A 17,597-nucleotide genomic window follows, 5' to 3' on the forward strand; every position below is an offset into this window, starting at 1 on the left:
TTGCCCAAGACCATGCATGCATTATGATTGTACTAGTTAAGGCAGTGATTCTCAAACTTGAGCTCTCATCAGAATCACCTGGAGGGCTTCTTAAAACACAGATTGTTGGGCAACACCCTTTGAGTTTCTGATTCTGGAGGTAGATGGGGCCTGAGAATTTGCATGTCTAGTTCCAACAACCTGCCACAAAAATATGCTGCCCTCAGCATTTTAACTTGTAAAAAACATAAATTAAATATAAATTAGATATAAATTAGTTAATTCATAATCATCATTAACATCCAAATACAGCATATTAAAATATGTAATATAAAATTTTATTAAAAGATATTTTTAGGGCTTCCCTGGTGGCGCAGTGGTTGAGAGTCCACCTGCCGATGCAGAGGACGCGGGTTCGTGCCCGGGTCCGGGAAGATCCTGCATGCCGCGGAGCGGCTGGGCCCGTGGGCCATGGCCGCTGAGCCTGTGCGTCCGGACTCCGTGCTCTGCAACGGGAGAGGCCACAACAGTGAGAGGCCCACATACCGCAAAAGAAAAAAAAAAAAAAGATATTTTTATTTACCTACGCCTATGATCTCTGAAACAGAATCTACTCCTAATCCCTGCCGTGTACTTCAAGAAATTTCTTCCTGACATAAACTCTACCTAACAAGCTCTTCACGATTTTTACATTAAGCATATTTATTAGCATTATGTTTACATGCATTATGTAGAGAGATGTATGTATATACACACTCACATATACATATTGAATTCAGTTAAGCTTCAATTTGTCCTAAGTTGATTGTAAATTTATTTTCCCAATTTAAAATAATATTCAATCTATTTAGCACAAAGGTGTTCTCTCTGCTGTAACTCCAGCTTCTACACTTCAATCCCAATCAGACAACATCTTTTCACCACAGCTGTTCTCTGATTCTTATAACATTTCAGATTAGCAATCATTACATTTCTTAAAGGGCCACATTACACTCTGAGCATATTAGTCATAATCCATTTTTTTATTTCAGCAAAAAAATCACATAATTCCTTCCCTAAGCCCCTTTCAGGCTGTTGTAGGTACTTCCAGATGTGCCATGTAGGTAAACTTCTGTTTAAACTCTGCTTTCTTGTCTCAACGATGCATATGCTTAGAAGATTCAGTTTGGTTACTGACTTAAGACAAGTGACTCAGTGACACATAGGGAATGGGGGGAATGGGGGAGCATTAACTAGCTCCATAAACCACTAAAAATCTGTACAGTTAGTGTTATACCTTTGAATTAGAGACAAAATCAAGTTGGGAGGTGGCATACGTAGCAGATAAAAAGATACTGGCACTGCTTTATTGATGCCTGCAATGGGGCCATATCTACAACCCCAGATCCTTGTATTTATTTGTCAAGATGCTACACTAAAAAAAATAATGATAAGTCAACAGAAAAACAAGCAAAGACCAAGAGCTTCTTCTGCAACAAAATGCTCCAGGTACAGTAGTAAAAAGTCCTGCGAGCCCCAGATGAAATGTGACTTTCCGAGGGAAGTGGATAATTTTTACTTGATGGTGAATCGTTAAAAGTGAGCCAGATGATTAAACTTAACGGAACAGCCACATTAAACTGAAATTAGTAAAAACATGCCTCGGGCAGCATACAACCTTTTATTTGTTGTTGTTTAACTTCTGCCTTTTACAGTGGCCATGATGAATGACATCACAAAAGAAAAAAATCCAATTAAACTCTAAGAGCTCAATAAACCCCTAATGTCTGCTTGTCACCACCGCTTTCACTTGCACTGATGTCTTGTTAACGTCTCCTCTTTTCCCCAAGAGAAAAAAGAACTGGCCTCAGGGGGGTTCAGTGGAAGGGGAGTAGAGGGGGAAAGAGCACACAAAGGCTTCTGGAGGTTTCTATTCTGTGCGCTCCATCAGATGCAGACACTGCACTGGGAGGGGGATGAGGTTAAATTGTTTTATTATTATACAATGCCTGAGTGAAGAGATGCACTTTCCCACTAGTTTTCAAATATTGATAAATCAGAATTGGGATCTGCAGAGCAATCCCTGTTCACGCTCTTAGTTGGCATCTCCACTGCCCTTTTATATTGTCTTGGTGTTTGTTCTATAAGTCATCGAAATGGTCTCTCCTGACAGCTAAAAATAAGTTTCTGATTACTTTTACCTGAATAAATCCTGTGATCCAATGTGGTATTCACCTACTAATTGTGCAACAACTACATATTGAAAGTGATGAAAGAACCGGCTGAGGGGAGTCTATAATCTAGTGGAATGCAGAATATAATAAATCATGTGGAAAGATAGCAATGGCCACCTGATAGAAGAATACTGGTTTTTGATAACAGATTTTACCTTAGAGATACCATGTGTTTGTAAAATTGGGTTTTCAAAGTCCTCAGAACAAAGTTCTCAAAGTCAAAAGCAAAAACCTGTTTATTGTGAACTAAGAGCTAATAATAGTAACAATATCTTAAATTTGGAAGACACTTTATAATTTATAAAACACAGGCTTTTATCGCATGTTTATGTAGGAACTAACATAGTATTTGTATATACTCTCTTAGTGCATCACTACAGCCTTGTCCTGTAGCTCAATTATCTTCATTTTCTGATAAGGATCCCAGGGCTTGGAAGTTAATTGACTGTCCTATTGAGAGAGAGAGAATGAGCAAGGCCCACACTTGGGACTCCTGGTGTGGTGCCCCCTGCACTGTGCCAGGCTGCTGACCATGGCTGTCCTAGAGCCAGATCCAATGGGCAGTGACATTGGTTTCATTACTCATGAGTTAATGAAATAGCTTTTTAAGAGCTCTCTTCAGTCATTAGAATTTGACGATGGAGAGTTAAAACTTTCCCCAGTGACTCTTTCTGTATAGTCAGGGTTTCAGCGTTTTCTTAGCACATCACATTACACAAATCATGGAGTGCTCTTGTTTTACGTTTCTTATTGCATTTGTCTCACTTCTAAGCAATTTCCTCCCCATTCGCATTTATCTTGCATGATTTCTGTCAAATTGCTTTCAAGGCCACTAACTGTATAAATAATATTCTCAAACTCTGCTATTAACTAGTAGTAGCTGTGTGGCGTTAGACACAGTTTCTCTCTCAAAATGCGAAGGTTGCACGGAATAATCTATAAGCCTCTTCTTGCACTCAAGTTCTAATCTGACTCTCACATGAGCTGCGTGATTTGGGAAACACTACATATAGGAGCCTCAGTTTTCTTGACTCTCGCAGTGATGGATTCAATTATCTCATGTTTCCCAAAATGAGTCTCTTGGAAAACTGTTTTGGAGAATATCAATACGGATCACACCCAAAAAGGATTCATTACATAAGAAAGTTCAGGAAAGCTAGATTAAATGATGGTTAGTAAAGTTGTGGACTATAGGTACTCACAGCCTTTCCTAAGTTAACGGGCACTGGGTGACTCTAAGAAAGAGGCAGAATATGAAGTATTTCCCAAAATTATTGGGCCACAGAACCTTTTTCCTCAGCATTTTGTGTAAATGATATTCCATGGGACATACTTTTAGAAAGTCTGGGTTACATATTTTTAAGTCCCTTTTTCCCCTGAGATTCTATTTTCAAATGTGTTTGTAGACATTACTCTGAACATTCCATGCAGTATCAATCAAGAGAACACAGAGGTGGTTTACCTGCTGCTGTTGTTGCCATTACTGTTGTAACATAGCCTATACTCCACTTAGACAGAGTTGAAATAAGGTAGAGATTGTTGCCAAACAGAACTTGGGTCTGCTCACCTGCTGCGCAGCAAAGCCAATCTACTGACACCAGGTTGTAATGAAGGAAAGTACAGTGTTTATTGGAGGCACCAAGCAAGGCGAATGGGCAGCTCATGCTCAAAAGACCCAAACTCCCCAATGGCTTTCAGGAAAGGGTTTTTAAAGGCAACATTTGGCATGAGGATTGCAGCTCATGGACCTTCTTCTGACTGGTTGGTGGTGAGGTAACAGGGTGATGTTTCAGGAATCATAATCATCAACCTTCTGAATCTGGCGTCTGCATGCTTGTGGTAACATGTAATCACCATCCTCTACCTTGTGTGGGGGAGCTTAGTTTCTGCAGAACTCAAAAATATATGTCAGATTGTTATGTATATCTCTTCAGGAGGAACTAGGACTCTGTTTTATCACTGAACTATTTGCTTTTCCTTTGTTTCTGCATTCCCTCACTTACCTAATTAGTAACTGCTTGAGTCTGCTCTTTGGAACTCAGGAAAGACCTAGGAGACTAAAGCCTTTCTCTACAAACAAGAAACAGGAAGCACAGAGGGGCTTTTCTACCCAGGAGGGCCCCACAGGGTCCTACTAGTCATTAAAGCTGACTTGTCTGTATGTAGCTGACACTTACAACTGAGATCTGAAAACAGTTCTCCTTGGTAAAAAGCACTTTTTGAAAAAAATTGTGAATAGGGTTAGGTTATCGGAAGACCTATGAGATACTGCCTAAACTTTTGCTGAGGTGGGGAAAAGGGAACTAAAGAAACAACAGGGAAGTCAATAGAGTGGATATAAAGTTCAGGATAAGTAACCCATGGGCTACTTTTCCAAGTTAGGATCGCCCTCTTCACTTCAGTGGTATCTTCATATTCATTACCGCAACCCTTTACCCAGACCCATTTCACTGGCTGTTAATCTTATCAGAGCCTCTGCTTGATGACCTTCAGGAACAGAGAACCCACTGCTTCATAAGGCAGACTATTCAATCTAATCTTTTAGAAGGTCCTTTCCCATATTAAACTAAAATATGTGTTAAATATTCTTTTCCAATTTATCTTGTAAATTTATCTTATTCCAATTTATCTTGTAAATTCTTATTCCAATTTATCTTGTAAATTACCTAGTCAGGGTGGTTTCAAGGCATTGTCCCTGGCAGCACTTAAGATGTTTCTCAAACACTTTGAGTTGAATTTCATAAATAAATTTCACGTCTTCCTAGAAAATTGACTATAATCTCCATTATATTAGAATCAAGAAGATTGACTAGCTTTCCTAAATTCACCAAGATAGCAATGTGTAGAGGCAAAATGTATACTCTGATTCAAAAACCAAAATCCTTTTCTCAGTAGTATATTGCTTGTCTAGGGTATCTGTGTACATAAAAGTGAGGGGGAGAGTGTATTAATAGATCTGAAAGCTGTAGTGAAAATAGTTTTGTTCCCGCCAGGCTTATATGTCCTTGGGCATCTTACTATTGCTCTGGCCTTTAGTTTTCCATTCTTCAAAATCAGGATTACTAAATTTTATCCAAGCTCTGTTCCACTTCTGGAAATCTCTGTGATTATAAGGAAACATGTTCACTAACGAATGGCATTTACTGCTGAGGATTTAAGTAAATAGTAAAAGAAAACAATCTGCAACCCTTAGAAAGACTTGAATGAAAGTTAACATAGCATTGCATCATAAAGACAAACAGTTTAGGATCACATGCTTGACTTTTACTTTCTTTAATTTTTTTTCCTACACTAGTTACATTCAGACCAGGATAGAGGAGATGGATCACTTAAATATATCCTTTCAGGAGATGGAGCAGGAGATCTCTTCATTATCAATGAAAACACAGGGGATATACAGGCCACCAAGAGGCTGGACAGGGAAGAAAAACCTGTTTACATCCTTCGAGCTCAGGCCATAAACAGAAAAACAGGGAGACCCGTGGAGCCCGAGTCTGAATTCATCATCAAGATCCATGACATCAATGACAATGAACCAATATTCACCAAGGAGGTTTACACGGCCACTGTTCCTGAAATGTCTGATGTCGGTGAGTGAGATGTGATTCAACCATTTCCTCTAGTACATCAACTGAATAACAAGTCCTATGAGTGAAATTTGCTGAACTGAATGAACTTAGCTGCTAAATTCTAGAAGCATTGTGTTTCAAACAGTCCATTTATGTCCTTTTTGTAAGTGTACCGGTGTCTCCTAATATTACTCTAGTCTTATTATTTTTAAGAAAACAGCATTTCCTCTAGTGATTAGGGTATGAAAAGTGGCAGGGTGAGAGGGGGAGGGAGGAGAGACCATTTCACCTAATTCCTCTCCCACTCAAAATGCCCACTTTATTTCTTGGACTGAAAGGCAGCAGCCCTCTCTATTTCTCTTAGCCCATAGTGGTATTAGGCTTCAGGTAAGGATCTCCCCAATGGAAAACAAAAGCCCTGAATTTACAGTCCAGAATAAAGAGTAATTATATTTGAGAAAGAGACTCAAAGAAAACTTTTTAAAATCCATAAAGAATATGCAGATGGTGTCTAAAGGATATGTTCTTTACTAAGTGGTAGAAATTAAGAGACTTTCATGACATTAATATGGTAAATTAATATTTTGTGCACAATTCTACTACCAATTTTAAAGTTAATACGTGTGCATTTAATTTGCTTAGATTGGGAAAAGGTAAATAGAATTTAAATAAAGAAAAAAATCCTACCGACATCACTGTCAGCCACATTAAAACACCTCAGGGGAGACAATGACAAATGTTCAACTATTGTGTAAAGGGTTATTTTAAGTTGTATTCAGTGCCAAGTTCAAAAGGGCTAAATTACATAATAAAAAACATTTCCATAATTCTGCGAGTCAGATATCAGAGACATTTCAGTTCACAATTCTAAGACTTGGAAAATACATAATCTACAGAAATGATTATAAAACATCTCAATTTTTCCCATGAAGAAGTTACTCATCTCATTACTTGAAGTCACTTTTTGTTAGAAAAATCACAAACCATCACCAAAGTTAAGAGGAGGATTAGAATTCTTTTAAGAGGAAGATTTGTTAGGAAAAATATTTTTCCTCTACGTGGTAAAGGGCAGGAAGAATTAATGAAGGACAACCTGGTCATCAGCACCACACTGGGCAACTCTAACCAGATGTGCAAAGTGTAACTGCACAATATAAGGGGCAGCGTACTCTTGAAGTCATTATGGAATTAAATATGTTTTATAAATACTTGAGGGTAGCTGGCAGTAACACGTCTTGAGGAAGAGAAGCCTTTTTCCAATCTGCAGACAGGCACAGTTATGTTGACATTCATCATTATCATAAATTAACATGTCATTATTGTGATAGTAAAGGCATCCCAAAGGAATTACATGAAGGTAGTGGGACAATAACAAGGTAGTAAAAATGGACTTCGGGGCTTCCCTGGTGGCGCAGTGATTGAGAGTCTGCCTGCTGATGCAGGGGACACGGGTTCATGCCCCGGTCCGGGAAGATCCCACATGCCGCGGAGCGGCTGGGCCCGTGAGCCATGGCCGCTGAGCCTGCGCGTCCGGAGCCTGTGCTCCGCAACGGGAGGGGCCACAGCGGTGGGAGGCCCGCGTACCGACAAAAAAAAAAAAAAGACTTCGACAACAAACAGACCTAAGTTTGAAACTATCCCTACTAATAAGCAGCAATGTGGCCTTAGGTAAATATATGACTTGATGTCTCTGATCCTCCAGTTCCATATCTATAAAAAATAAATAATAAACATCAACTCCTAACCCTTATCATAAGAATGAAAGGAGAAAACAAGTGCAGAGCCCCCAGTACCACATCTGGCAACTAATAGGCCCTCAAAATATCCAGATAACCATATTCTAAAAGCAATCAAATTTTGTATTGATGTCAAATAAGAACGTAGGTGTCTGTTGACTTCTACTACTCCTCTCTTTAAAATCATATGCTCTCATTTTCCCTACATACCTTGTCAAATTACAAGGACGGGTGCTCTATCTCATGCATCAACATGCTACCTCCAGAGCATCCAACCCTAACACAGTACAGTATATTTGTTCAATAAATGGAACTGGTTAGATATTACAAAAGCAATGTAAAAATTCTAATATTCCCTAAATGTGACTTCCCTGCCCTGTTCATGGACAGGAGAATTCTAGCAGTATGCTTACTCTTTGTCTAATATGAATACCAAAAGTCAGCCATAAAGTGATCTTAATCAGAGGGTCTTACCCTTTTTGGAAGTCACAGACCCCTTTGAGAATCAGATAAAGTCCATGGAACTTATCCTCATTGTAATATACATGTAGGCATACACATAAAAATTTGCATGGAATTTCCTGGGGGTTAGGGATACTTTGAAGGTTATTATTAACTGTGGTCTCTAAGATAAAAATGCCAATCTAAAACAACATAGCCTTCTTTGTGCATTTAATTATAATCATCTTTTGGGATTATAAATTCTGGATGTGTATCCTCTGCTATTCCAATTAATTCTTTACTTAATCCAAAACTACTTCTCATAAGGCTCAAGGTCTTTCAACCTCTTAGAATTATCAGATTTATCACTTAGGATGCTTTTATTTGTAAGTAACAGAAAACACAATTCAAATTACTTTAAACAATGCAAGCATTTATTGGTCACATTACTTAAGTCCAAAAGTAAAGTGGACTTTGAACATAGTTTGATTTGTGTTCTAGATATTTCTCTGTAATTTTCTGTCCTATTCAGCTTTGTCCTCAGGCTGGCATTGCTAAGATCACAAAATAGCTACTGCATTTGCAGGCTCCACATCAGCACGTTCTAGTCCAGGAGTAAAAGCACCTATGACACAGCAAATTTCCAGCAAAATCACGAATGGTCCCCTGATTAAACAATACCTACACTAATCCTTGTCGAAAAAATAGTGCAAGATGCCAATAGATTTAGGCCTAGATAACTTGAAAGAATTGCCGTAGCAAGAATCCAATCAAATCTCACCCTTGGAGATGGGTTGGAATCAGTTACACCCAAAGTCATGATCATTCCCGTGCTTCCCTTTAATTTAATCCCTATAATATTTATTAATGTTGATCACATTCCTTCAGAGAGAAATCCAAGGCTTTTCAGCCTAGCATCCCACTGTAGTTCTTCACTCCCTTGCCATGATAGTTTTCTGTAGAAGTAAGATTGTGCTTTTTCCTTATGTGTGGGTATCAAGGACCCGTCATTACCCTTAATTTATTTTCAATTCATGTTTCTGTCATTACAGGCACATTTGTTGTCCAAGTCACTGCGACTGACGCTGATGATCCAACGTACGGAAACAGTGCTAAAATTGTCTATAGCATCCTACAGGGGCAGCCCTATTTTTCAGTTGAATCAGAAACAGGTTAGAATTCCTTTTTTATCTTCTTTTTACAATCTGTAATTTTAATTGACATGCTCAACTGAGCTAGCATAATTTTTAATAAAAATAATCAGTGTGATTGAATTTTCTTAGATTCATCTCCCAAACACCAGTGATACACTTGTAAATATGACATCCAGGTCATCTTAAGCAAGAAATCTGACAATGGATCTTTCATCCACCATGTTTATTCAGAGGAGATTCAGAAAAATTACACATTGTTTTATTCTCTTTTCCAGTTTGAGATGAAGCTAAAAGGCCAACCCCTTCTGATAGCCAGCAGGGCTGTTTATACATATTCTGATTCTTCTTTTTCTAGTTATTTAGTAGGATTGCATCTCTCTCTACCCTGCTGGGAAGCTAGATGTAGCCATGTGATTTATTTGGGCCAATAAAATGTAGCAGTGATACGAGTCATTTCCAAGCGAAACTTTTAGACCTGGTGCACAATCCACCATGTTCCCTTCCTCTTGCCACAGTGATTATGGATGGAAACCAGTATCGAGTGGGTCTCCAGCCTGAATGTCTAAGGGTTTTCATGAGCAGAGCTTCTTACTGGCCTGCACAGAGCACTACAGTTCTGTTAAACCACTGAAATTTTTCTTTTGTTGTCACGTTGTCTAGCTTATCCTAACTGCTACTGCCCTAAAAAACAAAATGGATTGCCTTAATGGAATCCTTTTTCAACATCACATTTTTCTGCACTATCTCCACAGAGTAGCATACTATCTTATGATGAACTATTTTTTAATAAATATCACTTGTATAGTAAATTCTACACATATTTTTGCTGTCATAATAGGAGTAGAGTTCCTTTTATACGATTTTTAAGCATCCATTATTGTTAGTAGAAATCAAAACCTTTCTAGGTTACTACATCCAGTTGGAAATCGATGTAAGAGGTGCCATGAACTTAGAAAGAATCCCAAGGAAAAAGAAAATGTTGAGTTTAAAAACAATGAGGATGAAAAATTAGAATTATTCAACCTAAAGGACAGAAGGCTAACGTGACCTCCTGTGTTTAAATAGAGAAGTACTATTATCTGGAGAACAGAAAGCAGCTTCACTTTCACTGAAGCCAGCACTGCAGGAATGAAATTGAGGTATTCATTCCTACCTGTTGTCTGAGGTATTCTTGTTAAAAATAAAAAAAGGTATTTTCAGCTTCACTAGTCATTAAAGCACGGAATGTGCCACCTGAGAAGGTTATAAAGCCTTCTCCAGTGATTTTTGAAAGAATGCTGCTAATTGAAGCATAAGCCTTACATAGAAATTAGACAAACTTTTAGAAGTTCTTTAAACTAATTATTTTATAAACATCTAACAACAGAGATAAATTTTGCCTAACTGAAGAATGTTGGTCACTGCTGGGACCTGTTGAACTAAAGTTCACGTCAGCTTTAGGGAAAAAATTCTCTAGGATCATACAAGATGATCATTATGAGACAACTGATGCTGTGTTTTTATAAGACCACAGTTTTGTGGTTTAGAAGATCCTCAGAGCATTCATTATGGTGGGTATATTTGATGAGGAATTAGTTAATTCGGTAATGTGAAACTCAGGAGTCAGTTCAAGTATATATGACTTTATTAATTTCCTCATAATGCACCTAGTGTCCTTTATCAAGCAGCTACAGTAGTTTAGCACTGTGCCACACGCCAAGTTATATTTTGCTGTGTCATCTTATAACACTTAATATTTAAGCCACCTACAGTCTGCACTATTGCAGGATGTGACTTGTACTTGTTTTCATTCTCCTTGCATTATAGGTGTATTTTTTTTAACGTATCTATGTACCTACCTCCCCTATGTGGGTTTAATTTCCTTCAGTACGAAGCCTACCTATAATCAATCATCTTTACGGTCACCCATGACATCTGCACAGTGTTATGCATATCGTGGGTGACGATCTATGTTTGTCTGCATAAATAAATGATTTTGTAAAGTATTTTTAATATACCCCTTTCCATTTCTGAACTTCATATCCATAGGTATCATCAAGACAGCCTTGCTCAACATGGATCGTGAAAACAGGGAGCAGTACCAAGTGGTGATTCAAGCCAAGGATATGGGTGGACAGATGGGGGGATTGTCTGGGACCACCACAGTGAACATCACGCTGACGGATGTCAATGACAACCCTCCCCGGTTTCCCCAGAGTAGGAACATTTGATTGAATGAGTGTATTCAGTGCACTTTTGTAAAACTGTAACTTTAAGAATGATATTTATTTCCCATTATTCTTATTAATTGCCAAAGTTAGTGAACTTAGTAAGAACTGGCACATTTATTAAAATGAGTTGACAACACTGATGCTCAGTAGATGTGAACATTTATTGGTAATTAGCTGAGCGATGGTCTGATATGGCTGTTATTATAAAAGCAACATCATTGTTTTATTTTTCCTTATTAATAAGACCACCACAGGCATAAATATGCTTGTGCAGAACATATGTATACAAGCATGCTGCTATTTGTTAGGAAAAATTTGACTTTATATTTTGTGAATTTAATCAGGCATGTAATCTCCCTTAAGTCCTCACGAGGCTTTGCAAGAGGAGGATTTATCATTTTACTGTTTCTAAAAATACAACTGTGGAAATAACTATTTACTTAATCCATTTGTAATCATAAATAGTTTTCTACATTATGGTTAATTGAGATACCAAAAGTCATCTCTAAAATCTTTAACGCTCATGATTAGGTAAGAAGGAAGATAAAGGAGAAACCAGCATTCATAAATGCCCACTCTGTCTCAAGCAGTACACTTGACCCTTTCACTTAGAGACCTCAAGTAGGTACTGGTTTTAATGTCATTTTTCTTCCAGGATCAAAATTCCTTTCTGACTATGATTTCCTAAGAAAACTACCTGAATCCTGTCTTCCAGGAGAAAACAGCTGCCATCATTAAGTAGAAAACCCACTTACTCAAGCGTGGCCCTTTTGTAAAGCTGGTCAGCTAATAAGGGCTTCTTTTATAATGGAGATACACACAGATCAACAGGAAATAGTTTTATCTTGTTTACTTTTTTCAAGTATTTTAATCACAGTTAAATGCAAAAACAGAATAGCTAACTAATTTCTGATTTAACGGGGAGAAGAAAGGTTTTATGAACGCTAAAACATCCCCCACAGAGGCCTGAAATGAAAATATCAGAATCACCAGCACATTTCCCAGAAACCTCCTTTTCCATATGGGGATGTCCTGGGGAAGGATAACAGAAGGATTACCCATACCATGGGACCTTCCCCCTCTGTGCTCTCTCCTTGAATAAATAGACTGTGATCATTACTGCGTAATGTCCCGAGGCAATGGACCGGAGAATATAGAAAGGGGCTGGAGGCACCCAAAAGGGAAGTGGAATACACTAGAGAAAAACTTGGCATGTTTTATCATTTTACCAAGGATGAGCTCAATCAATACTTAGTGGATTAAATATTGTTGAAGGACTATATTTTAGTAGTGTCATAGTCTACAAATTTTTTTTCCAAAGCAATTTGTGTAAATAGTTGGCAAAATGTAATGGGTGAGAATAGAATAAGTTTTGTTTTTACTATTTGTCTGTTCCTAAGTGCATGCTGGCCTGACAGATCTAATTGAAACTCACATGTACTCTCCTTCAACGTCTTTTCCAACATGAGAAAAGTATATGTCTAGCTTTTAAATTAGTAATATAAGAATGGGAGAAATCTATGCATAGAAAAAACACTAGTAAAATTTAAAGGAAGAAATTAGTCAAAATTAGAAAAAACTAAGAGATTTTTTCTCAATGTATTTATCTATATCCCTAACTGCAACTAGACCAGCTTCATGTAGGAGTGAAGGAATCTCTACTTGGATACATTCTGGAAGTGCTGTAATTTGTTTTCACCTTCAGTTATTATTAGCAATGACAGAAAGAGCTCTTTTAAAGAACACCTAGTAATTGGCTTAAAGTCACAGTTCAGGTTAAATTCTTTTTTATTCTTTCTGCTAGATTACATTAACAGGGGTCTTTGCAACCTTCTGCGCCCTCCTTTCACAGTTCAGACTTTCTCACAATCACACCATAAACTTGGAAGCCTACTTACAGGACAAGAAAAGTGTTTTCCCTTTGCCACGAGACAGGTCATGAAATAGAAGAAATATTCTTAACAATCATGAAAGGAAAAACGTTAAGGAGACTAGGGCACCATTAATTATTTTAAGGAAAGCACAAATCTGCCTGCATCCATGGTAATGTGTGAACGAACTGCTGGAAAATGGGTTTTGTTTTTAGTATGATGGAGTGTAATTAGTCTATGTTTGACTTATTTCTGTCTGGTGATTAACAGGTACATACCAGTTTAAAACCCCTGAATCATCTCCGCCGGGTACACCAGTTGGCAGGATCAAAGCCAGTGACGCTGACCTGGGAGAAAATGCGGCAATTGAGTACAGCATTACAGAGGGAGAGGGGCTGGACATGTTTGATGTCATCACCGATCAGGAAACCCAGGAAGGGATTATAACTGTCAAAAAGGTAATGCATTTTTTAAAATACCACACAAACGAAGGCATTTACTTTTCTCTGGTCCCTAAGTAACTGGGGGCAATTACATCTCACATGAACGTTCCTCTCAAGTCTTGTTTTATTAATTTTCTTTTTAAGACCTAGTCTAATTACATTGAGAGTTCTTTGGTTGGCTTTCAGGGGTCCTCAATAATCTTATACATTCATTAATTCCATACTTTCAATAAATTTTTATTAAAAACTTCCTAAGTAAATAAACAATATAAACAAATGATATACAAAAAATACATGAAATAAATAATGTAAGTGAAGAATAAATTTAAAAATAGTTCCAGACACTGTTCTAGACACTGGAGGTGCAATAGTACATTCAACAGGATGGTCTCTCCTCTCAGGGAACTGCTCCCATGGACAAGGAAGCAAATAAACAAAGAAACATGTATAACTACAAACTCCGTTACGTGCTTTGAAGGAAGAGAATAATACAAGCAGTGATAAAGATGGTTTGAATTAGAGAAGATATATAAAGACCACAAAAATAAAGTAGCAAAATTTCCTGCAAGCTCTTTAGCTACTTTTTGGAACACAATAATAAAGATTTTATATTCTAAATTCCTATTTTCCCCTATGTACTTATTCACTATTTAACCCCCAGAATTGTTTGGTACCACGGAGCAGTATACTAAAATATGGCAAAAATTAAAAACCAATAAACTGTGTGCTTCAAAGCTGAAAATAATATTAGTTTTGGTTACTTTTTTTAAAGATTTCACTTTTATCATGTATGGTGTAATATTTTCTCTCTCCTGTCGCATATTGTTGTATTTGCTGGTAAATATAAGCGTAAGTAGACGTAAATAAGAAGAAAAATTTTTCCTCTTAAGCTTTGGATTACATGCCTTAATATCTGGAAACACAATAAAACATGTTTAAGTGACATTCAGATCAATGTTTTATACTATAATATAATTAGGAAGCCCCTTAGTGTGCATTAACCTTTTTAATATTCTTGGTGCCTTATCAGATTCAAACTGAAATTTTGCCTAGCCGACTAAATCACATTCACTAACGTCTTGATTAATTGTGTTTCTCGTGAGCCTTGTCATATTATCATCTAAAACTAAAAGTCAGCAACAAGCATTTGGGTTCACTATGTCTCCAGAAGCAGAAATACTTCTCCTAAAGACCTCTGACAACAATGATCATTACTTTCTTTGGCAAGTAATTAGCCGAATGCCCTTATCAGGATATCACTTGGAATATTTTATCAACTCACGCCAAAAAAAAAACCCATTTATAATCTATTTTATCTGAATAAAGAACAGGGAATCATGCTGCAGACCAGTGGTTCTCCATCCTGGCTGCACAGTAGAATCACTAGGGGAGGTGTTTAAAAGTATAGATTGCCATCCCCACCCCAGATATTCTGGTTTAATGGTCCAGGGTGGGGCTCAGATATTGGCAATTTTTTAAAATTAAAAAAACAAATTTTCGGCCGTACCACGCAGCATGTGGGACCTTAGTTCCCCGACCAGGGATCCAACCCACACCCCCTGCAGTGGAAGCGCAGAGTCTTAACCACTGGACCGCCAGGGAAGTCCCTTGGCAAATTTTAAGCACTCATTAGCTGTTCAATTACAGCCAAATGTGACAACATCTGACACAGAAGGATCTACTACATATTTGCCAACCTGCCCCTGGCGAGGCTCCCTGTAGTCAAATATAAGGATTTTTTTTAAAGGGGGCCTGTTCTAGGTTCCCTCCTGCTTCTAGGTTCCCTCTCCTGCCCATCATAACTTGCACCCCTGGTGCGTGATTTCAGCCCACACTTCCATCAGGATTGTGTGGTATCTGAATTCCAATGTCTTTACCCAATATCACGCTGTGTAGTGATGTCTCAAAGCAATATGATCACTTTCATTTATCAGTGATTTGCACTAAAAATGGCTCATGCCTTGGCTTTCTGTGTCTTGGTTGCTTTAAATATGTCACTTCTTCCTCCCCGCACCCCCCGCAAGCTCTTGGACTTTGAAAAGAAGAAAGTGTACAGCCTCAAAGTGGAAGCGTCCAACCCTCACATTGAACCCCGCTTTCTCTACCTGGGTCCATTCAAAGATTCAGCCACAGTTAAAATTATGGTGGAAGATGTAGACGAGCCCCCTGTCTTCAGCAAACTGGCCTACATCCTACAAATAAGAGAAGATGCTCAGATAAATACGACAATAGGCTCAGTCACAGCCCAAGATCCAGATGCTGCCCGAAATCCTGTCAAGTAAGCACACTTCTGTGACATGTCTCTTCCATAAGTTTGTTGATTTATATTCAAATATTCACTTGTAAGTTGGAAAAGAGGAATCCCGTTTTTCCAATTAGTTTTGTCTTCCTGAAAAACTACTTTAAAGTACCTTTACTAACTCTGCTCTCCTTGCTCATCATAAAATATGATTTTAGCAACGATGTAAACCTAAAAAACTCAAAATTTGGGGTGAAAAAACATAAAATGAGCTATAAGGAGGTTACTGCTTACATGGAAGTGGTACAAGGTAATGCAGCTGAATGGTCTGGGATTTTTTTTTTTTTTTTTTTTTAGGTCTTAGATTTGTCAGAGATTGGTATGGAACGGAGAAAGCATTTTTAACAAACAAGGCGCTGTGCTTGAAAGTCAGTTTTTCAAGCGTGGAAGAACCCACCATGTAACACTTACAGGCAGAATTATGCTCCATTTGGATGCATAATTTTTTTCTGTTGCAGACATGGATAAAAACAAGCACTGTTTCATGATATACGTCTGTGAAATCCTGGGGAAATTAAATTAATAGAGCTGAATCCAAATATATACTATGTAAGCAAGCTCTATTTTCCCTGTACTTTCCTTACACCTTCGTTGTAAATCATGTTGTAAGAAAGCCTCATTGCCCTTTGAGACCACCACTGCTTAAGCGTTCTAGAATCTTATCATGAAAGCACTGGAGTCAACAACTTTGAGCCTTTACCAGTAGCTTAGTTGACTAGATGAGAAAAGTGCTAAACCAGAATATTATTGTGTAAATTATTCCTCATGAAGAAAATAAGCAGACTGAGAAGCTGTACCTGTGAGTCTACAGATCTATTCTGATCAGGGCACTTGCCCTGTGCCAGGCATGTTCTAGGCACTAGAGATATGACAGAGAACAGTACCAAGTCCTGATCTCATGGAGCTTACATTCTAATTGGGGAAGAAAGAAATAAGCAAATGATAAATATATGCTATGTCAGGTGAAACTAAATTGTAAGCAGTAAAATAAGACAGAGTATAGAAAACAAAGGGTATCTGGGGTACTATTTTAGATAGTGTGGTCAGGCTTGGCCTTGTTGGAAATCATCTGAGTAAAGATTTGAATGAAATGAAGGGATGAACCACACTGCTCTCTGGGGGAGGAACATGCCAACAAGAGGGGAAAGCAAGGGTAAGGTCTGATATCAGAGCTTGCTTGGCAGGTAGGAGTAGAGGCCTCTGCAGCTGAGAGAGGGACGCAGGCTGGGAGTGGCACGGTATGAGGCGACAGGGAGGTTTGGTAGGTGGTGAGTGAAGCAGGGCCTACTGGGGTTTGTAGGCGCTGGTAACCACTGGATTTTATTCTGATTGAGGTAAGAAGCCGCTGGAGGGCTTTGGGTAGAAAAGTTAACTAATCCAAAACTACTCTCTAAGAGGACCACATTGGCTGCTGCATGAAGAATACTATTGCAGATGAAAGAGTCTGAGGCTCCAAGGCAGTCGTTTTCCAACTTTTTAGCCATTGAGCCCTTGAGTTCAACTTTTTAGCCACTGAGTTCAAATGAAACCTCATGGCAAGTCCCACATCTAAGAGTCAAAAATGCCTGGCTTATTTTCAGGGAATAACTTTAAATCTTTGGGAAAACAGACTCTGTTGTCTTATCATTCTACTGGAATACCTGTAGGCTCCTTAAATTGGATGATGGGCAACCCAAAGCAGC

At 38.2% G+C, this 17,597-nt stretch overlaps 1 protein-coding gene across 1 annotated transcript in view; it reads left to right on the forward strand.

Moving 5' to 3' along the window:
- Positions 1–17,597, forward strand: part of CDH6 (cadherin 6) — a 61,724-nt gene that overhangs the window by 25,268 nt on the left and 18,859 nt on the right. The window contains exons 2-6 of the mRNA XM_022564756.2: positions 5,488–5,782; positions 8,991–9,110; positions 11,121–11,288; positions 13,444–13,631; positions 15,641–15,894. Of these exons, the coding sequence (XP_022420464.1) occupies positions 5,488–5,782; positions 8,991–9,110; positions 11,121–11,288; positions 13,444–13,631; positions 15,641–15,894 (1,025 nt within the window). The remainder of the gene's footprint in view (positions 1–5,487; positions 5,783–8,990; positions 9,111–11,120; positions 11,289–13,443; positions 13,632–15,640; positions 15,895–17,597) is intronic.

Source organism: Delphinapterus leucas, chromosome 3 (assembly GCF_059928025.1).
Source record: "Delphinapterus leucas isolate spDelLeu-1000000601 "Yukka" chromosome 3, BTC_Dleu_Yukka2, whole genome shotgun sequence".
In the NCBI taxonomy this organism is placed as follows: domain Eukaryota; kingdom Metazoa; phylum Chordata; class Mammalia; order Artiodactyla; family Monodontidae; genus Delphinapterus; species Delphinapterus leucas.